Raw genomic sequence first — 21,577 nt, 5'->3', positions numbered from 1 at the left:
CGTCCAATATTTATTATTGTAATTCTGATAAATGTGACGTATAAAAATATGTAATTCAAACAATATTAACAACAATAACGATGCCGAAATAACCCCCCACACCCCCGCCCCGGCTCCTGTGGGCTTCCTGCCTCGGTGGGCGGGGCCTGGTGGTTACCTAGCAGCCAGTGGCGGAGTGATTGACGTGTGAGCGGCTTAAGTCCTCAGGAACGGACCACGCAGTGGACAAAAACAGAGCCGCAAACACTCAAAACTACAAACCGCAGCCAGTTTGCGACTCTCATTCACCACAACAACATCTAAAACGGCTTTTCAAAAATTGTTAATTTTGGAACAAGAAGCAAGAGTTCGACGCTCCCAAAATCCGAGGTAAGATTTCTCGTGGAATTTTTGTGGGACTTGAACTAACATTTCAGAGTTTGTGCCATAAAATGCAGATTCTCATTGAAAGTCTGTCCAAAGAAAAACACTTTAATAAAATGTACAAAAAAGGCGAAGCTTCCTGACGTAACCGACAGAAATATTTATAGTATAACCGGACATAAGTAATCATTGAGGTCACAGTATTAAAATTATTTTAAGCACCTCATACGTGAGTGTGCGTGTGTGTATGCGCGCGATATCACCTGTAATAATCATCAATCAATTGTAATTACTAAGACTAAAACTTTACGTGTGACAATAATATTAAAAGTTAACAATCTTGTAATTAACACTTTTATTTTCAAGTTCCCTTTATCCACTCTTCCAGGCAAAGTGCACAAATATTCATATTTCCCCAAAATAACACATAATGAGGTTGATGGTGGGCAACTAACCGACAAAAGACTGAAACGCAGCTATTCCAGTGCGGCATTTTAACACCGTTAAAATGTTTTTAATCTTTTTGCACATCTGCAGTTTTCTGTGAGAATTAGACAGCTGTTGTGGCCACGTTCAGCTCAGTGATCCCCACCAAATGCTCCGAGCTGTGCTCAGGTCCGAATTCATTTAAAACCCAATCAGAAAATGGCCCGATATTTAAATAAATAAATGATTAAATCGAATCAGGTCATAAAATCAGAACACCTCAGTTTGTGCGTTTAATCCCTAGTTTATGTGATGGCATGTGACTGTCACACACACAACACACACACACACACACACACACACACACACACACACACACACACACACACACACACACACACACACAGTGTTGGTTTAGGATTAAACCTTACTGTCTCATCTCAGATTACTTATTTTACACACACAAATAGAAAAAAGACTGAAATGCAACTGTTTGCCCATCTCACATACAGATTAAAGGCCCAGATGGTGAAGTGAGGATTTGTGTGTGTGTGTGTGTTAGATATGACAAAAATTAAAACCATTCACCACCACCAGCCCCCTCTCTCTCTCCTCCAGGTCAACAGGCAGCAGGCTCGCTCGTCCATGTGGCAGCAGAGGTCACGTTTGTTGGTTTACTCTAGTGGAATTCTTGGACGTTCTTACTGTAATCACAGGAATGTCCGGGAACACCCAGGGTGGAACTCGGACATGCTCCTATTTTTCCTGTCTGCTTGTCGCCTGCTTGTTGATGACTCTCACTTCCTGTTCTGGCTTTGAATCTAGTCTGAGGGATGCATTTTTGCCATTGTTTCATATTGTTATGTATTGTTATTCTAATATTAGACGGATGCAGGGATCCAAGTTTTTGAAACGCTTCCCTCTCCATCTCCTGCAGGCCAGTCCAGTCCTGGGCTGAGACAGCTGGCGAATGCCCCTGCGGGCTTCACCTCAAGCATCCGCCGCCCGCCTCGTGCAGCTGGATCCTGCTGTAGCCACCTGACGGCCTGTCAAAATGATGGCCTCCGTGGTTGCCGGGGGCAGGCGGAGAAAGTCCCTCACACTGAGAGGAGTGGACCCCGAGACGTGCATGATCGTGTTCAAGAACCACTGGGCCCAGGTAACCAAACCAGAGATTTCAGTGAACCTCTTCGGTTTATGCACCGATCAAACAATTGTCCAACTGTTGCTGTGTCCTATTTTCCTCATAATGGTTGGCAGGGAAACTCTGTGTATGTGTGTGTGTGTGTGTGTGTGTGTGTGTGTGTGTGACTGAAACAGACTTTGGCTTTTAAACACAAGATCCATTTAGAACAATCTTTGCTATATGTTTGCCAAGAAACCCCACACACACTCCACAATCCTCAGTGTATGAGTGTATTATGTGTGTGTGTGTGTGTGTGTGTGTGTGTGTGGTGTTAAAGGTTAACACAACCCAGACAGATTACATCCTTCGTTACTTCCCTTGACAATCACAGCTTTTGTCAGTCAGGCAGTTATCAAACCAAGAGTTATTCTTGGCTGTTCAGACCTGTAATGCTGCGATCCGCCACCAGGGGGACGCAGCGGCGCTTTCTTGCATTTGCCAGATCGATTATTTGATGTTACAAATTTGTGCTTTAATGACTGTCAATTTAAAATATGGGCGCGTGCGTCACCTGTGTCCGCTCCGCAGGTAGTGAGGATCCTGGAGAAACACGAGCCCAGTCGCAGCAGCGTCGGGGCTCTTGGTTTCCTCTCCAATCACGCCAGCAGCAGCTCGGGGCCCTCGCGTCTGGGCCCCATCCCCGCCGACGAGGCCAGCGCCGTCCAGAACTACGTGGAGCACATGCTCTTCCTGCTGATGGAGGAAGAGGCGGGGCAAGGTGAGCGAGCGGCAAAAACATTATTGGATGGGGTTGTTTTTCGGGGTTGATGTCTGATGTGTACTGTTTACCAGGGGGAGCGATGGGTGCCATCCTGGAGTTTGTGGTTCTGGAGGGGGTGATGGAGAGGCTGTTCCTGTGGAGCCTGAGGAGACAGTTCACCGAGGACATGAAGCTGGAGCAGCTCAGGATGTACCAGATGCTTCTGGCCCAGGCCAAGCAGCCTCTGCTGCACCATAAGCCAATTCTAAGACCACTCATGATGCTTCTGGCCTCCTGCGCCGGAGCTGGAACCGGTCAGTCCCTTTAATAAATGGGAGGGCATTAAAGACACCATTGTCCTTTTGGACCTTTTTAACACCTCAAATCTTTCCACAATATTTCCACATAAAAAAACAAGAATTGTGACAATAGACTTAAGCAGCATTGAGAACAGCCAGTGTGGATTTTGTTCTCCCAATCGGCTTAGAATCACAACGTATTCCAGTCCGGTAATTTGTTTAATGTGTATTTGAGAGCAGGTTCAGACACCACAAGTGGCGGCACTAATGGTAACCTGCAGAGATAATCACCTTTTTAACCCCCCCCTGCAGACAGCGGAAGTCTGGTGGAGGCGGAACTGGTCTTCCTGTTAAATCAGCTTTGCGTGGCCGTGTTCAAAGATCCCTCGGTGCTGGAACTGTTCTTCCACACCAGTGAGGATCAGGGGGCGGCCAACTTCCTGCTCTTCTCCCTGCTCATACCGTACACACACAGGTGGGCAGGCACACATCTACACACATAAGAACATGTATTTTGAAATGCACCGAGCACCCGTTGAGCTTTGAAACCTCCATCTCAGGCAGGGTTCAGTTGGTCAGCAGGCCAGAGACGCCCTGCTGCTCATCATGTCCCTGTCGGCCTCCGACCGCCGAGTCGCCCAGCACATCGTAGAGAACACCTACTTCTGTCCGGTGAGTGCTAACACACGCATACGTCTCATTCGCTGGCTCTCAGATTTCATGCCACAGCTAGATAACGAGAGAAAAGAGGGATTGTCTTGACCTTGTGGGTTCATTCCAAGCTCACGGCCTGCTGGCGCCACATTCACGGTCAAATAGCATCAGGCGCAGTCCCGAAATTGTCGGCTATTTTTCCACACCAAGACTCGATGAAGTTGCGAAACCTGTTGTACATTTGTCCAGTTAGGCGGCGGGTTAAACTGCTGCCCATTCATCTGCATTGTAATCTAATTATCACAAGTTACGTAATACACCGTGAGCTCGTAGCGCTTCCTCGGGGAGCGTTGGAGTGTTCAGTCTGTCACAAAGCTAATGATCCTACGTGAGTGTAACTCCAGGTTGTGTTTTAGATTGCTCCAGATGTTGAACATCATTGGCTGAAAACAGAGCATTGCAGAGATGCATCAACCAACAATGAGAATATGCAACATGGTCTGTTAATTTGTGGTCAGCAGGTGTCTGTACAGACGTAGTGCGCTGCTCGTGTTGCCTTCATCTTGTGTTCTTTTGGTCCCCTGTTTGTGTGAGGTGAAAGAGACTCTGTGTGTGTGTGTGTGTGTTTGCGCGCGGTAGATTTAAGCCCACGTAACCACGCTCTGACCTCAATCTTTAAGCAGAGAACAGATTAGCAAAGCAGGGTGAGATTGGCCAGTGCGCAGAGAGGGATTAGCATGTCTACACGTGATTGGACAGGAGCCCGTTCTTGAACCAGTCGTTTGCTAATGATGCTGCTGTCGTTCACCCCGTCACACTTTTTCTGCCCTTTCTCTCCTCATTGCTTCTGTCTTAGCGTAGCAATTAGCGCCTATTCAAATCCACTTGTGTGGGTGATTACAGGTGCTGGCCACAGGTCTGTCCGGGCTGTACTCTTCCCTTCCGGCCCGACTGCAGGTTTACAGCGAAGACTGGCACTGTCTGGACGAGGCCGACTGGCAACAGGTGACGGCTGCGCTAACACCTAAAACAGCCACGGCTTTGAACCGGGAATCCGAGAGAATCTAAGAGATCGCTTTTGCCTTTTGCGTTTACATCCCCAGGTTCCGGCTCTGGTCCACTTCCTGCACTCCCTCGACTTCTGCAGCGCTGTCACCAAGGTACCGGAGACAGCCCCTCCCCAAAACACCTGATAAACGAACAACTGACTGTAGCTGTCATGTTTTTAAGGTTGCTCATCCCTCCATTAAAACCCAGTTGCTGGGTTACATCTACAACGGCTTCTTGGTGCCCGTGCTGGCTCCTGCTTTGCACAAGGTACGAAGAGGACTTTTTACCGAGGCGATCACTATGAACTGACGCCGTGCACTGTTGTATTTGAGCACGTTTCTGTTAACTTACACATGCCATCTGATTGTATGAAGCTAACGGTGGAGGAGGTGATGACCACCACCGCTTACCTGGATCTCTTCCTGCGGTCCGTCCATGAACCCGCCCTTCTCCAGACCTTCCTGTCCTTCATCCTGATGCACACGCATGACCACGTGCACGTCTTGGATACGCTAGTCAGCCGGGTCAACACACCCTTCCAGGTAACACGCCGGGACTTGCTGGGTTGGGGCTAAAGCCGCAGGCCCTCTGTAACCTGGCGTGTGTGTCCATCAGCTGGGTACGGTGTCGCTGGCTCTCTTCAGGACTCTGATCGGCCTCTTCTGTGAAGACGTCATGCTGCAGTTGGTGTTCCGGTGAGTACGACATGTTGGGAAAATGCCTATCACACGCCCGCAGCGAACGAGCAGCTCACGTGTCCTCAGGTACCTGATTCCCTGCGTCCACCTGACCAGGAAAGAGCGCAGCGCCTTAAAGCAGAGGGACTGTTGCTCCTCCAGCGCCGTCTCCTTCCTGCACCTCATGCCCTCCTGGTGCCCCGGAAACCACAACGCAAACGCACGCCTCCACTCGGAGCACATCCATTGGCCCAAAGGAGCGGGTCAGTATGGTGACGTGCATCACAACTGGTGATCTCTGAGCGACACTGATGTAGTTCCTCGTCTGGGTCAGATCTGGCGGTTTCAGACAGCGTTGGCTACTGCCGGGGTTCAGACTTTCTGATGGATGTCAACTACCTTCACTACCTCTGGGACGCCCGACAGGCCATCTCCATTTCCACCAGGTCAGTGTTGCACTCATCCACACCCCGAAAAACGGCGGATAGAGGATAAATAAGGCTGATTTGTTCTGCCGCCCTGCAGCGCGTGTGAACACTGGTCGGCTCCGTACGACGGGACGAACCCGTCCCCCGAGCAATACCGGTCTGACACGCCCGGGAACGACACGGACGAGGAGGACGACATCATGGCGCAGCAGGTCAAAGGTGACTCTGTTGGTTACTTGACCATCAGCCCTCCTCCCACGGCGCTCTCCCCCAGCCCGTCCTCCTCAGACACCGTCTCCACAGGCAACCAGCCAGGCAGGGCCAGCTCTGCTCTGGAGCTGGAATGGGACGACATATTTGCCGACGACGACCCCTCTCTGGCAGCTGTCCTCAACAAGGCACCAGCACGTGGAGGCGGGACCGTGGACGGCGACACGCTGCCTTTACACCGACGCCGCCGCCTCTTCCCCCCCGATACATCCAGGAGATGCGCCGCACTGCAACAAAGCTGGTCCATGGCTCCTATGTCGAGGAGTCGGAGTTTCAGGACGATGTCCTGGTCTACGATCTCGTCGCCCAGAAAGACACAAAGGCGGCCATTTTGGGGCGGATAATGGCGGCCAATCGGCAGGCGCGCGCAGGCCTCAGCCACCGGGTGTCGTCAATAACAGCAGGGTGGACGATAATGGAGACGGTGAGCAGCGTGATGTCCTCCAAGAGGAGAAGTGAGGGTGGCGAAGAAGAGGAAAGAAAATGGCGAGAGAGGGGGGAGGAGTGTGGGAAGGAAGCAGAAGATGGGATAAGGACGCGGGACGTAGGAGGAAAACTCAACGGGCATCAGCCTTTCTTCAATGGTTTCAACGGAAACGACATCAGCGAATGCGACGGGACAGATGAGGATGGAAGGCCAGTCAGGCAGCAATGCAACAGGAGTGATCAGCAGAGCGCACCCCTCAGGACAGAACCCCCCCCGCCATGTTTGGCAACTAACACTTTTCCCAACGGCCACCCTGAATCGGAATCTCCTGACTCTGCGGCATCCTCAAGCCTGCCAGGAAGCGGCGTCTCCGGCGGTGACAACTTCCTGTCTCGATACTGCGAGCTCATGAGGTCTCTGGGCGTGGAGCCGGACTGTGACGACATCATTGATGATGTCAGCACGTTCAGGAAACGGATCCGGGCACTGAAGCAAAAAGTGGAGGAAGAGGAGGACGGGGATGCGATTGACCTTGTTTCAAGCTCCTTGAAGGCGGAAGGGGAAGACGCCATGATGGAAGAGGGAGAAGGTGAAGAGGAGGGAGAGGAAAGGAGGAGCAGCACTAAAGGAGTCGGCGGGGGGCACGGAGTTCCCTTCACAGGTCTGTTTTTAAATCACAGAACTGATCATGTCAAATCAGTTTTGATAGCTGCACGTAAACGCCTTCTCCCTCCCATGATGCCTCAGGTCCTTTCATCAGCGTCTTGTTGTCGCGGCTGGAGAACCTCCTGGAGAACCCCATTGCCGTCAACCTGCTGGTGACGGGCCTCCTGGCCCAGCTAGCATCATACCCGCAGCCTCTCCTGAGGGCCTTCCTGCTGGGCACGGATGCGCAGAACCAACCTAACGTGCGCACACTGTACCAGGTACCACGCCACCCCAACACACGCTCGCAGAAAGATGCTTTTTATTGTTCCATCGGTGAAAGTGTTTAAATTGCTGCATGCGTGTCCATGCAAAAGGTGCTGGTGTCTGTGCGCGCTCAGATAGAGCGCTACGTGGAGGCCAGGCCCGAGTACCCCGCCCTGGTCACACAGGCCTGGAGGTTTTTGCTCGCAAAAGACCAAGACAGCAAGTTCCGAGGTAGAGAAACACAGCTTTTAGCCAACGTGTCGGGCAGTGTGTCACTAACGGTGTGTCCATCATCAGAGTGTCTGCAGTCTCAGCACGGTGACACCATCCTGGACCCATCGCTGCCCAATGGCTCCCTGAAGAACGCGCTGCCTTTGCCTCCCCTCAGTGTCCTTCCTCCCTGCCCACCGATCCCCCAAGAAGCCAAAAGCCGAGTGTTTGCCATCATTCTGTACTCTGAGTTCTTGAAAGAGCTGGCCGCCATCGCGCAGGAGCATAGCATCACGCCGGACTGCTCCGATGAGGAGTGACTCACACGGAGCACCCTACTGTGAAATCAGTTATTTATGGATCTATTTAATCTGTTTTACTCCTGAGCCAACTTGAATATTTCAGTCAGTATTTATGTCTCGATGCAAAATGATAAAATAGGCAATAATCTTGTAATCTTCCTTCTGCTGTAGCTATTGTTCAATTTCTGCAGGTCTGTGGAATGCTGAAAAAAAGTGACAATCTTTTAAAAATACCTCACGGATGAGTCTTTTCGGGATATTTTTATATTCAGATCAATATGCCTTAATCAATTGTGGCACCTGTGTTTTTTCCTGTAATTTTGCATTTTTCAGTTAAAAATCTGCTGTTTTTAAGCACCTAAGTTGCCATAAATCTTGGTAAAGTTACGCATCAACTGTAAGACGGAGTGTTTTTTTTTGTTTTTTTTTGTTTTTTATGAAACTAAAGTTTTTGAACAAATTTCGACCTTTAACACAGCGCGGCACTGCCACCTGCTGGTCAACTACAGCTACAACACGACCCGCACCTTCATTTTTTCGTGCTTAACATAAATTATTGCCAAAATGATGTGAAAACCGAAATCCTAAAATGTATTATTTTTATTTATTTCATTTGTTGATAACTGTTATTTATTTCTACAGTAAATTATATCCAGATATGCTGTTGATACCTATGTAATCTTTTAAATAAATTTTACATCGTCATCACTTTTACAGTTAAGACTATAGACACTTTACATGTATGGACTGTATCTGAATAAATGCACACTTTTCCCATTTCAAGGTTTTTCATTAATCATCCGTCTAGTTTTGTTTTATTATTAGCATTTGTAAAACCACCAAATCGCTCATTTCTGGTTCTCTTTTAGAGTTTGATCTGATTTTAAACCTGAATTCTGTTAATCTCCAGATTATGAGTGCTGTGACCGGGCATTGTCGACGAAACCGCCACGGGATATTGAAATTTGTGCATCTGAAGGCTGATTTGTTCTGCCGCCCCGCGTTATTCACATGTAATAACTGGTCCTGCAGCAGCAGATGACGATGCAACAGTGTGGAGGTGCAAAGCTGCGGTCGCTTACACAGTTCCTGTGTGCACACGGACACCAAACGCTGGTGAGGGTCCATGAGAACCTGGTCGGGTTCAAGAGCCAGCAGAGGGGTGTGTGTGTGTGTGTGTGTGTGTGTGTGTGTGTGTGTGTGGGGGGGGGGGTGTCAAATAAGGCCGAATGATCAGCCCGAACCCCTGTGAATCACCAGACGAGGGTGGCTGAAGAAGAGTGGAGGTCAGGTTTAGGAAGCTCGCCGTCAGTTACCGACGATGCACCAGGGCACCTGTTGCTATTGCCCCCATCACCCGGACCCGTACACACAGGTGGAGATGCAAGAAGAAAGAAAACGTACCCCGTGTCCCTCTAAACTTTGGGTCGGTTAGTTTAAAATAATGAGAAGACCGACAGTCAGTGAGCACTGACAGTCTGAAGGGAAACGAAGGGAGGGGGAGGGGGGAGGAGAGAGTAATTGAGAGAAGAGGAAATGAGAACTGAGAAACTCAGTGAAGTGCAACACGCTACAGAGGACTAAAGAAAAGGAACACATCCACGAAAGAGAGGGAAAGGAGGCTCGATGTAGAGGGGAGAGAGAGAGAGAGATTACATCTGTGTCCATCATGAGACTGGCGACTCGCCTCTGTTTCCTTGGTGAGTTCATGACATCATTTCCACAGATTTAATGCTTAAACGTCCCCTAGTCTGGTAGATGAACGCACGCTGTTGACTCAATTAGGCGATTTACGACTTTTGAAGGTGGTGAGCTAGTTAGCGTTCAAGGATCCATAAAACAAAAAAACAAGTCTAAAAGTGACACGTTGCATCCGGCACAAATGCACATTTCTTAACACGCAACTGGTGTTTGTTGCTTTACTTTTACATTTGATTTTGCGAACGTTCTGAAACCACCACGACCGCTGCGTGACAAACGCTAACTCTCTTTTCCCGCCTCAGTTCTGGCGGTTTCGTCTGCTTCCAGAGGACAAAATCAAACTGCGACGTCCGAACTACAGACCAAAAACAGCACAGGTGGAGTCATAAATGAGGATTATTGAGCCATTTTTCAACCCCTAATGTAACATACAAACATCTAAAAGTCCCCTGTCACACAGATTCCTCTCAACCCACGCCGACCACGCTGCTTCCTTCCAGCGATGCTCCAACCACAGATACCGTTCCAACCCCCACAGCCAATAGGGTGGAGAGCAATTCAACCCTCAGTCAGGTGACCATCCGACGTGCACCAGTATGATGGAGGGCATCAAAGCAGGGCACTTCGAAATTAATTAGCTTCTTACTAGCTTTCCTTCTATTCTTCAGCTCTGCCGACCGCTTTGATGTCAACGCTTTGATACTAAGTTTAACATTTCTGGTGCCTCTTGCAGACACAAGCAACGACGAGGATCCAAGTCAGCACAACGGAGGAAGTCAACAGCAGCTCAGGATTTTGGGTGACACAGACAACCACCCTGCCAGGCAGTCCGGTTTCTATAGCGACGACCGGTAATTTAGAATCAAGAGCTCTGTGCACCCTCAGTTCTGCTCTTCCTGTGTCAAACCACACACTGTCTAGCTGTTTCCTCGTGCAACAACACCTCTGCTGCCAAGATGTTCAGCACAAACTATTATATTTGATGATTGATGTTCAAATGACCCAAAAGCGGAATTCAATATTTCAGTAAAAGTCTCTGCTACTGTTTTATACATGATATTTTTATAAATTTGGCATTTTGGAGTACCTAAAGTTAACCATATTGAAATTTGCTTTGATGTTTACTGACGAAAAACCAGCTTGCTTTATTTTTTAGTGGCGACTTACTTGATTCATTTTCCACTTTTAATGTGTTCGTCCATTTTGCGCTGATTTTTGCTAACCACAAAGACAATGTTTCTAACAATATTAAATGTTAGATATTAACCTCCCAGCCCATCTCGGTCACAGGTTATGTGATCCTGGTGCTGATCGTCCTGGCGATCATTTTTCTTTGTGGGATCATCTTCTTCCTCCGGAGAGCGTCCAGGGTGAGACAATGACATTCAAACTCAGCAACTTTGGGAATAGTGGTAAAAACACTCGGTGACTGTAACTGTCTTTATCCAGACATACTCCTTTGATCTCCAACGTCCGCCTCCTTCCAGCCACCTTAACGAACCCATTGGCACCTTCGAACCGATGTGCCTGGATGATCTCGGTGGGTGGATCACATGACTCAAGCCACACATACTCGCGTTTTGATCCGTTTATTCCATTACAGATCAAGTAGTCTATGTTGACCAAGTGACCCCGGATGGTTTTTCACGGTCCTCGTGTGCCAATGGCACGGCCCCACGGTCAGACAAAAAGGCGCCCGATGACCAGACCGACACGACACGTGGTGCCGCAGACGCCAGTAAGCCGCCGCGTGAAAAGGACGCATAAACCCAAGTTTCCCAACGACACGTTTATCCGAATCTGCGTTACTAAAACTGCCTCTCCTGAACTTCCAGGTCCACAGGAAGAGCCGGGCGCAAACGCTCAAGACGCTTCATCCACCAGTAGCACCAGTGGCTCCGTGAGCGAAGACCCAGTGGATAAGACTGCCAGCTTATCCAATGGCATCGACTTGCTTATGGATTCTACTGGGGAAGAGGAGCAAAATCAGGCCAACAGCCCAAGTAAGATCATTAAAAGATCTGGACTGCTGTCAAACGCGACGTAGCCGTTGCTAAGCTAAGCTCACCCTATCGTTTCTGCTTTGACTCCTTACAGCGGTTTGTCCCACAGACACGTTTTTCGATGTAAACCTCGAGGTTGTGGCTCAGAGTGAACCGAGCGAAAGCCCTGGAGAAAATCCTTGATCCGCCCTCCCCTTCTCCTTGTCTCTGCCCTCCTCCTCGGCTTAGTGCCGTCGTCCCTCGGTCAACACCCACGCAGAGCTACAAAGAGCACGATTTTACCTGCGATAACAACCAACAGGGTATCTGTGTTTTGGCTAATAACCACAGCAAACTAGCATAAATGATGTAATGATGACAAAAACACTGATTTCACTCACACTGTTTGCAAACTGTCATAACAATTGCCAAACTATTAACAAACTGTTGTTTAGTACTGGTTTAAACAATTTGATTAACTTTTTTCCTAAAAAAGTTAAATACTGTCAAACTAACATTAGATGTTCTTATTTTTGTGTTGACAAACTCTTTGGTAAAGCCTCTTGACATTGTGATTTCTGGGAATTTTTTCTTCTTTTTGACGAGTGAAAATGTTTACTTAGCAAAACAATTAATAAAATTCTTTTCTGACTTGAAGTGTAACGACGTACAGTTTATTCAGTTATTCTTTCATAAACAATCATCACACCCACACTGGATTACAGATTTGATTTAAAACAGTTCTTGAAGAGTCATTTTTATTATTTCAGTGGTAATTATAATGATGGATCTCTAACTGATACTTATTTTATTGGGAGAGTTAAAGGCTCCTTTTTTTTTACTACAAAATTATCCGTTGTGAGGTAGCAGCTCTAACCTTGCTTGCTTGTTTTAAAATGAGAATAAAAGACTCAACCTAAAATGTTCTGGGATGTCTCACAGTGCAGCTAGTCTCGTACATCTAAATCTAGTTTGTGAAGGAACATCGTGGATTGGTTAACTGCAGGCTAATGTGTAAACATGGAATTGGTGTCAGCAAGGTCAGCTACTTAAGCAAATACACTATGCTGCCTTTTGTAAACAGAAAACTGCTCTTTTGTTGAGTTTTGTAACCCTAAAACCTATCTTTCTGCACACTGGAAAAAAAAATCGATTTCCAGACAGACGCGTGCGCACCTGTGATGGGTACTAGAACTTTTTCCTCATGTTATTAAAAATGCGAACTACAATTCCGCCCTCGTGTGGCCAGATTGGGTGTGGCATCACTTGTGTTTTCACCACAGTGACCACTTCAAAGCGAATTCATAAGCTCCCATGATCCTTTGCTACTTCACACTGCCGATTCCTCTACCTTAGCTACTACATCCTGTTCTCCTTCTCTGTGGACATCCGCCCGTCGTGCCAGGCTTCCCTGGTGTTTTTCAGGGCCTTGGTCCTCTTGGGGTCCACCACCACGTAGTCTACACGTGTGTGGCTGCCACGTGCACGCTCCTCGCCTTCTCCAGCTGGCTCTGTACAACTGCCGCCGCCTTCATTGGTGCCACGTTTCTGGTTTATGAGGAGAGTGAAATTAGATGAATATAATGAAATAAAGCACACGAATGGAGAGGGGCAGAGATCTTACCTGTCTTGGTGGGGTCGTATGTCCAGTGTGAAGGTCAAGGTCCAGGTACTCAACCTGCTTGTTCCCTCTGGTTCGCCGTAGTAAGGGGCTACTGCTGACTCCGCCCTCTGAGGCTCGATGCAACATGAGCCTTAGAGACTACACAGACACACACACACACACACACAGTTTATTGTAAGACAGGTCTGACAAAAAAAGGTGGATGACAGGAGGGGGAGGGGCCTACCGACTCCTCGGTACTGAAGCTGAGGTTGGAGGTCGTCATGGCGACATAGTTGTCATCGGCCTCGTCAGAATCAGAGGAGGGAGATGAGCTGTGTGCAGACGTGGGTCTGGCTGACCGATGAGTAGATGGACTGTACAACGCACAGACACACTAAACGTTAATACACCAATAAAATTTATTTTGCTAAATTAATGATTCATACATTTTAGTTGGACCTCCCTTTGATATTTTTTCCTCAAGTCATCAGTGACATTAAATAAAAGAAACAGCTTAATTGCATAATTACCTAAAGCTGCACCTATTTGCCCATCACATCTATTACCTGCTAATAGCGTTTCCGCCTTTTGACCACAAGAGGGCAGCAGAGTAGACAGCCGCTGCAGCGCACACTGTCTCTACACGTTCAGGTTTTTATTATTCTGCAGGCAGAGCATTAAAACACAGACTCACTTTGCTTGTCAAACCTACCCTCGTGTAAAGGTTCGAGTTACAGGAGAGCGGATAGGGGGCGGGACTTCCTGCCAGTCCTGCTGTGCAGAAGTGATGTCCAGAGGAGCTGGTTTCACTGAGATGGAGACACAGAGAGTTTTATCTTTATCTCAGTGTGAATATGATCGATATTACATTAACCTTAACTGTGCACCTCTACTTGTATGTAGCATGTAGTGTTATCCCACAGCCTTGTTCAGCAAAGTACAAGCAGGTAAATAATTCAAAACAATACAGCTAAAGAAGAAGACAAGAATTAACAAGCTGAGACAAGCGCAGAGGGAGATAGGAAGGAAAGTCTGGCTACTTCAGGAGATTGTTTTTGATGGATCGGCCCAAACCTCTTGTTTTGCGAGTTGGTTCTCGAGCAGTCTGGACGTCTGAAAGCTGATTGGATGGAACTACTTTGCGTTGCGGTTTCAGATTGCGGTGGATGGGAGGAGGGATGGCCTCAGCTTCATCATCAGGTGCAGTCCTCCTGGTTGGGGGTGTGACAGGAGTCGCAGGAGCGGTGCGAAAACCCATGTGGGCTGGCGGGGGGACTTGCCTCCCCAGGGTGGCCTGTTCACCAGTGACGAGGCTGGGGTGGATAGGAAGCGAAGGGGTGAGGGGAGTCATAGCGACATAGTTGGTGTCCTGGATGGGAGGGTCAGAGGGTGCAGGAGTTACCCTGGAACCAAAGGAGAGGTGTTTAAACCTTTGAGTGTTAACAAGATGAGTCCAAATGTAAAATTATTAAGGGATGTACTATCTAACCTCGGTGCAACAGGCGGCTCCGTGGTGGCGGCGCTCATGGAAACGTAGTTTTCATCCACATCATCATCTTCAGAGCAGACACTTCCCAGGGGTAACATGCCTTTATTAATCTGACAGAAGATATGAGATATGATATGATAAAGGAAGAATGCATGGATGGAGGAAAAGAGCACGCCTGAGCATGCGTTTCGATTCAACTTACGAAATAGCTGCTGAAGCTCTCGCTGAACTCAAACATGCTAGCTCGGTCAGACAGAGACTGTGGGATGTAGAAAGACTCACAGCCTGAAACATAAAACATGCGCTGTGTTGAGAAACTGTAAAGTTTAGCAGAGAAATAAAAAAGGCATTGAAACCTAATACCCATGTGACTAGTATGATTTTTTTTAAGCTAAGCTAACTGTGAGCTATCAACAGGTGATGAAGCTATGGACGAGACGGATGGAGAGATTTAACATAAGGGTTTTAAGAGACAACATGACTTTGGTTGCATCAAAGTGGGTGAAGCTTAGATCAGGAAGTGGGAGTCAGAAACAAATGGAAAAAGTTTTTTCAATGGAACCAAACAACAGCCCTCTGTTTTTCTTTTCCTGGGACAGTCCTTTCCCTATTATTTAAACTAATACTAATCAAATTGTGCAACCAGGCACAAATTGTTTCAGTTGTGACGGTTCAGTCTATAATCCACTGAAATCCCAAGAATAACGCTGCTAAATGACAAAGGTCCATTCTGATCTCCTCTGAAGTGCCAGCTTTAGAGCTCTAACTCCAGCTAACACCCTCTGAGATTTAATTATATAATCATGATAACTCGAATAGATTCGTCAAACAAGCCCAGATGAGACTGCGCAAAGGGGATATCAGCTGACGAACCATACGAACAAACACGGCCATCTTTAATGCACATTTTTTATGCCGAGACTTTCAAACGGAGCGTTTCAAGGCCATCTGGTTAAATACTGCGACCGCTGTCGCCCTCCTACCTGTGTGAGTGCGTCCAGGTGTGAAAGTGTTACGTCTTGGCACTCCTTCATCCTTCCTCTCTGGGTCAGAGAAGGACTGGGGGAGGGAGCTTACTACAGATCCTTCTCCCTGGGTGGTGGCGATATTTGTTGGTTTTGGTGGACGAGGAGGAGGAGTCGGGGTGGAGGCATGAAGCTCTGCCTGAGTTAGCGAGTCGACACTTGGGGTGGAGGATGGGCGGCGAGGTGGGCGCGGTTGTGGGGTGGATGCTGGTCGGGGGATCTGGTACCCACTCGCGGTTAATGAACGAGTGCTGGGATGCATGGCCAAATGTCCATCATCAGTGAGTGGAATCTCCACAGGTCGGAGGTGGAAATCCAAGGAATGCTTCCTGGGATGAGGAGATGGGTGACAGCGAGGCTTGCCACCTCGTTTCTGGATTTCAGAGGAAGCGCTGGCATCCAGAGACTGGCTGAGCCGGCCCGTCATGGCAGCAACTGTCCAAGGAGCTGTTCTGAGGGAAGGTGAGGAGGAAGAGGAGGAGGAGGAAGAAGTCATGGAGGTAGGCGGGTAGAGGTTGTCATTGTAGTCGGTTTCAAGTGAGGTGGAGGAACCCAAAGGAGGCCTAGGGGACCAGAATATTCAAGATGTTTAACGACATGTTTGTAGAACTTCAGGTGTTCTTTTGTCCCTCAGTGGGGTTGGATTACCTGATGTGACTCTGGCAGTGGGATAACCACAGGTAGTCTTCTCCATTCCCATCGCGTTCTAAGTATTGCACTCTCACCGGGTCATAAGGGGGCGGGGCCGAGCCCGTGGCGTTGGTGACGGTGCCGTTATTTGAGGACAGTGTTGTGACGGACGTGGAGTCAGACGCAAGAGGTCTTTCTGGAACTGGAGGTGGCAAAAAAGTTGGGACAAAATTCGATATATTCCCAACACGAAGTTGGTTCAACCCCAATAAACACAACCTACACTGCTGTGTGGTATTTAAGTTAAAAACGCTAACATTTTTTGATTGTTATGCAGGTAAATGGACTGGAGTTACAACACTAAACACAGCTTGAGTCACACGAACACACATGTGTGAGGACATCAGTTTGTCGCTTCAGCCTTCCCACTTTTGTTCACGCTGACTCAGCGCCAAACCACGCATCTACCAGATTTAAATGCAAAATCAGAAAAGCGTGAGGAACACTCTGGTTACCATCTTCTGTTGGGTTGAAGCCGCACAGGAGGCAGATGGAGGAGACCCAGCGGTTCATATCCTCTTCTGACTCGGCCACCAGGTACCAGGTCCGTTCCTCCGTCTTCAGATCGAAGACGAAGCTGCTCTCCAGCTCCTTTTTCGTGAACGACAAGCCTGCGTCCACCTTAGGTGGAAGATGGTGCAGCGATCATTCGGGATTAATACTGAAAACACCCTGGATATGCATCAGTGCATTACCTGCTCACAGAGGTTGAGGTTGATGGTTCTGATTGGGCGCCGGGACTGCTGGTTCTTGTAGTACTGCAGGACATCGGGCTCCCCGCTCAGACGTCCACTTCTCAGCACAAACCAACGCCTCTTCCAGGCCTAGAGCAACAGGTTTCACATAATGGCAAGAGGTCATGCTAACTGCTGTATTTCTCACGTGTGTTTGAAGTTCTACACTGAGCACGGATGTTCAAACACACAGGCTAAAGGTCTGAGGATGGGTTGGAACCATCTGTTGTGGTATTCCATAATTCAGGCATGACTCATCTGTGTGTAAGTGTGTGAAAGACACCTCATGGTTATCTCAAAGGGAGGAGAACTGTTTTTTTTCCTAATGAAATGAAGGGAATTTGGCACAGAACTGGTGTGGACTCCAAACTTTGACGTGAAGCATGTGCACACGTATCCATGGCCTCTCGAATCAACGTGACTCTGGAGTCAGGCACGCCTCGTTGCATATCTGCGAGCTGGAGACATCAAAGCGCAACAACTGAATGCTGGAGAGAGAGAATGTTTTTGCTGGCACGCTTTCTCTCCAAACACTCACAGGAAGAGGAAGTAGCTGGGCAGGAAATGCCGGAAAGACATGGCAGCAGATGAATGTTTTTTGTCTGTCCCCCCTCACTCGGCGTAATGATTATTTGCTCTCTGGCTTTTGTCGAAAAAAAAACTGTAAAGGTAGATACAAACATATTTTCAACCGTGACCCCAACAACGCATTTAAAAATATGAAATCAAGGTATTTGCATCAAATCCTGACCGGAAGCTTGTATGGCTGAGTAAGGGGGGGGAAAGTCCAATTTGTCTATTAGCTAGCAGCAGTTGAGTTGGCTAACTAGCGTTGACCTCTGACCCTGACAGGATGAGGGCACAATGGGATCTAAAATAAAACTTCCTCAATCCGGTTTTCAAGACAAAATTAACAGCAGGATTAAGCAGCAGCAACCCCCCCCTCAGCTCAGATCAACATGTTCGTTTTCATGCACCGGTTGGATCAACACTTCTGGACAACGCCCCTGAAACAATGGCCACTACAGACGGTTCCACGTCTTTTGATGAAGATCAGATGGAAAGCAAAAGGATTTGAGGCCAAAACCCAACAGTAAAATCATCCTTTTAATTTCACATCCATTCACTTAAACCTTCACCAGACCAGCCCTAAAGGTTTTTGCGATTTCTTTGGCCAGTGGGAAAAAACCTTCAGACAAACAGCGTAGCTGTTCTATGAGGGTCCACTGTGCTGTAAGAAACTCCAGAACATGACTAAGCTGGAGTGAAACTTGCTCAAACACAGCTCCTACTGGACGGTTCTGCCGCAGAAATGATAAAGAGATTGCGGTTTCCTGATCTCCCTGCGACGTGCATTCTTCCGCAGGTGCACGTGCATGCGAGACATGAAGGTGGCAGCAACAAGATTTCTTGAGGTCAATGTCAGCAGAATTTTGTCACCAGCTGCACATTTTTCAGACCAGAAAGTGAATCAAGCTAAAGCTGCAAGCTTGAATGCTGGAAAACACAGATGGGAATCGAGCTTGCTTGAGCTCAGTCCTCTGGAATGTGGCAGTAAAGATGTTTTTTTAAGACATCATGAGTTCTGTTTGGTCGTCCTCCAACTTCTGATCTGTTACTGCACCTAAACTTACTCACTTTTGTTACTGCAGCGTTTCTCTTTACAGTTGGTTGTGTTCCAATCCCTTTGTGTGTTATGTAATAAACTAATCGCTCTCAGCTGGGCCTGGTTGGAAGAGGGGGGCCTCCTTGAGATTTAGAAGATTTGGGAACACACACACACACACACACACACACACGGAATGTATGACGAGGTATATGCCATGAACTTTGCCCCAATATTTATGTGAACTGAACAGGAGCCTCGTGCATTATTAAAATCTGTGTGTGCAGACAGTTGACACACAAGTGAAAGAGTGAGACAATGTTTGTGTGTGTCACCAGTGTGACATGAAGTGAAAGTAAATGAATGAAAGGCAAAAGCAGAGGGAGCAAATGTTTGAAGAAAAAAGAATGAGATCAGTTAATGTCATTTGGAAGGAATGCTACGTGTGTGTGTGTTTAAAATGTAACTCGTGAGCTGATTTATTATTAGAACAGTTATATTCCTTCTCCGCCTCCACCCGCAGCACAGCTGTGATCTCGATCTTTTTCTGCTCCAGCTAGCTTGGCTAAATATTGTTGTGTCTTCACGTCCTGTGTTTTCATTCTGAAACCTATTAAACCCACCTTTACAACCGTTTACAACCGCCATTTACAACCGTGATTGTGATCTCCTGTGTAATGATTCCAACGGATCATCCTCGGACCACTGCTCAGAAGTGTGCACGCATGTGTGTGTGTGGGGTGGGCTCAGAACTTTGTCTTGACCATTTCCAGTACTTACATAATGGCGTAGTTTCTTCTCTGGTGGTGACTTTCGTAGCCAGCCTTCACACACCACCTCCCCGGCTCCGCTCATCCTGGCGCTGACAGAATGGACGTTCTGTTGTGGATTTCAGGCGGTAAAACAGGCAGCTGAAGAGACTTCCAAGTTCCAAACAGATAGGTGCCAATTAATCAATCAGGGCCAGCCGGTCAACTAGGCACCAAATGAATGAGTTCAGGTACACTCCCAGTCAACTGGACACGTTTTAGATCAGCCTATGGAGTCTCAAATGCAAACCACAGGGATCTTCTGAAGAGTTTAACCCTCCAGTTGCCTATTATCCAGCTGATCAGTCAAGGCAGCTCTGTTTCCTGGCAGATCTCCATCTCCTGAACTTTTCCTGAAGGAGCTGCTCCTCTGTGAGGTTCATCTCTCTCTGAGAGCCTTTCTACTTCCCAGCAGAGTTGCTCCTCCCTCTCCCCTCGGTTGTGTGATAACCAAACACAATCCTTCTGCTCGGACATTCCATCGCTCCTCTCCTCCCACTTTCCCCTCCTCCTCCTCCTCCTTTTCTGTTCTGGTCCAGGGGAACAGGAATCTACCCCTGTGGCTTCTTAGGAAGGACACTTTTTAGAAAGATGGTGAAAGAGGCATCTTCTGAGGTCATTATTGGGTCAACATAGGGATTTTAACAATACTTCACTGGACTGCTGGATGTCCTTATCCACTAAATCCACTCGATCCTCAGAGGAAATTGTGGTCAGGTCAAGGGTGCTCTGTGATTCAATCGAGCATCCACTTGCTTGTCAAAAATACTAAAATAACACTGAAGTAATGAAGTATAAAAGGTCAAAAATCTAGTTTAAGCCCAGTAGATAAATACCTCTCTTCAGGACCAAATAAATAGCATCCATCTGAGGAGAGCTCCTGCAGACTGGGGTTAATTTGGAGTTAAATATCGTCACCTAGTGGTCGCTTTTGGTACTATGATTTTTATACTATGAAAAGCTAAAATCCTTAAAAAAAAATCAGTTTGTAATAGACTAAGTTTTATAGGTAATCATTCAGTTTAAGACATGACTGTGAAATAATTGCAGTTTTTGTATATGTTTGTTGTGTTTAAATTTATTTAGTTTCCAAATGCATCGACATGTATCAATCCATCTGCCAACCCCCGTAGATGTCTGAGCTTTGTGAGCTTCCAAAGTCTGAGTACAACCTTCATGTTGGAGAGTGATGGAGAATATTTGCCTGCTGAAATTAACCGTAGAAAACCTATGAGCAAAAGAAGACTTTATGCAAAAGAAAGAATGCAAAATCTTTACAGTCAGTGTCTCGTTCATATACAAAGACGTATACATATAAATGTTATCACTGCCTCTGACCCACAGTCAAAGAGAGACCATCCTACAAAACAGGTGGGTGCAGCTGAAGAGTGTGTGTTTCTGTTTTTAAAGTTTTTTTGTGTGTAAGAGTTAAACCAACAGTTGATTTTAGACATTTTGGCTCTATTTTAAGAGGAAGTCTTTCTATTATGCACACTTATTGTTCTGCTAGGAAGATGCCTGGTGTTGCCAACTTGTTCCCATATGTTAAAGTTGTTCCCTGTGCTGTAAAAATTCAACTAACATCCACAAGTCTGAAGTCGTAATTCAACCATGAGGTCACTGAGGATGAGAACTAATGTGGTTTTGTGAAGCAAGCCCAATTCCCCATATATTGCCATATATATATTGGTGGGTTACAACATTAGCTCAAAACCTAGTCAGCCTACATGTGTCCATCCCATGTGGTTTTAGATATTAATCTTCAACTGTGTCTCATATGGTCTCTCTCTCTGTCGGCCTGCAGGTATGTTCAGCAACTGCTCAAACGCCTTCTTCCTGCATGATTTTCTGTCTTCTTTCCGAAGATTCCATACACTCATACAGACATGCATCAGGTCAGAACATGGAACAATCAGCCTTGCTGCCTACTCCTTCATCAGTGTGGTCGTCTTCATTCCTCTCTACATCTACATCCTCTACCTGGGTCTCCAACGTCGGCGCCGACAGCAGTGCGCCGCACCGATTAGCCAC

The 21,577-nt window shown here is 47.4% G+C and overlaps 3 protein-coding genes across 6 annotated transcripts; 2 read left to right on the top strand and 1 right to left on the bottom strand.

The window, feature by feature from the left end:
• Positions 1–171: 171 nt before the first annotated feature.
• LOC130522812 (FHF complex subunit HOOK-interacting protein 1A-like) lies at positions 172–8,683 on the top strand. Its single transcript, XM_057027552.1, is given in 18 exon segments — positions 172–369; positions 1,408–1,948; positions 2,504–2,693; positions 2,768–2,989; positions 3,287–3,449; positions 3,535–3,646; positions 4,532–4,633; positions 4,732–4,788; positions 4,859–4,945; positions 5,053–5,220; positions 5,294–5,373; positions 5,443–5,618; positions 5,690–5,801; positions 5,881–6,215; positions 6,218–7,141; positions 7,228–7,406; positions 7,503–7,623; positions 7,690–8,683. Coding segments are annotated over 17 exon segments (3,366 nt in total). The 5' UTR covers positions 172–369; positions 1,408–1,843; the 3' UTR covers positions 7,923–8,683.
• A 481-nt stretch (positions 8,684–9,164) lies between these two features.
• On the top strand, positions 9,165–12,244 carry LOC130522823 (mucin-2). Of its 2 annotated transcripts, none has more exons than XM_057027574.1 (9): positions 9,165–9,604; positions 9,908–9,982; positions 10,051–10,178; positions 10,339–10,456; positions 10,896–10,975; positions 11,055–11,145; positions 11,209–11,343; positions 11,441–11,608; positions 11,703–12,244. In XM_057027574.1, the coding sequence occupies exons 1-9, from the start codon at positions 9,574–9,576 to the stop codon at positions 11,789–11,791; spliced, it is 915 nt and encodes a 304-aa protein (XP_056883554.1). In that variant the 5' UTR covers positions 9,165–9,573; the 3' UTR covers positions 11,792–12,244. The 2 variants fall into 2 exon arrangements, with proteins under 2 accessions (XP_056883554.1, XP_056883555.1); XM_057027575.1 differs by having other exon boundaries at positions 9,174–9,604; positions 10,066–10,178.
• On the bottom strand, positions 12,240–19,954 carry LOC130522816 (GRB2-associated-binding protein 1-like). 3 transcript variants are annotated; one of them, XM_057027559.1, is made up of 12 exons: positions 19,518–19,954; positions 17,101–17,221; positions 16,853–17,018; positions 16,356–16,539; positions 15,666–16,270; positions 14,885–14,967; positions 14,683–14,792; positions 14,268–14,596; positions 13,906–14,002; positions 13,438–13,567; positions 13,212–13,349; positions 12,240–13,135 (listed from the first exon to the last, which is right to left on the bottom strand). In XM_057027559.1, exons 2-12 carry the CDS (start codon positions 17,164–17,166, stop codon positions 12,947–12,949), a joined length of 2,097 nt encoding a protein of 698 aa, XP_056883539.1. In that variant the 5' UTR covers positions 17,167–17,221; positions 19,518–19,954; the 3' UTR covers positions 12,240–12,946. The 3 variants fall into 3 exon arrangements, with proteins under 3 accessions (XP_056883539.1, XP_056883538.1, XP_056883540.1); XM_057027558.1 differs by having other exon boundaries at positions 17,093–17,221; positions 19,518–19,953; XM_057027560.1 differs by having other exon boundaries at positions 16,853–17,008; positions 17,093–17,221; positions 19,518–19,952.
• Between the last annotated feature and the right edge of the window lie 1,623 nt (positions 19,955–21,577).

Source organism: Takifugu flavidus, chromosome 3, assembly GCF_003711565.1.
Source record: "Takifugu flavidus isolate HTHZ2018 chromosome 3, ASM371156v2, whole genome shotgun sequence".
Lineage (NCBI taxonomy): Eukaryota > Metazoa > Chordata > Actinopteri > Tetraodontiformes > Tetraodontidae > Takifugu > Takifugu flavidus.
This window is presented reverse-complemented; position numbering and strand designations above follow the sequence as displayed.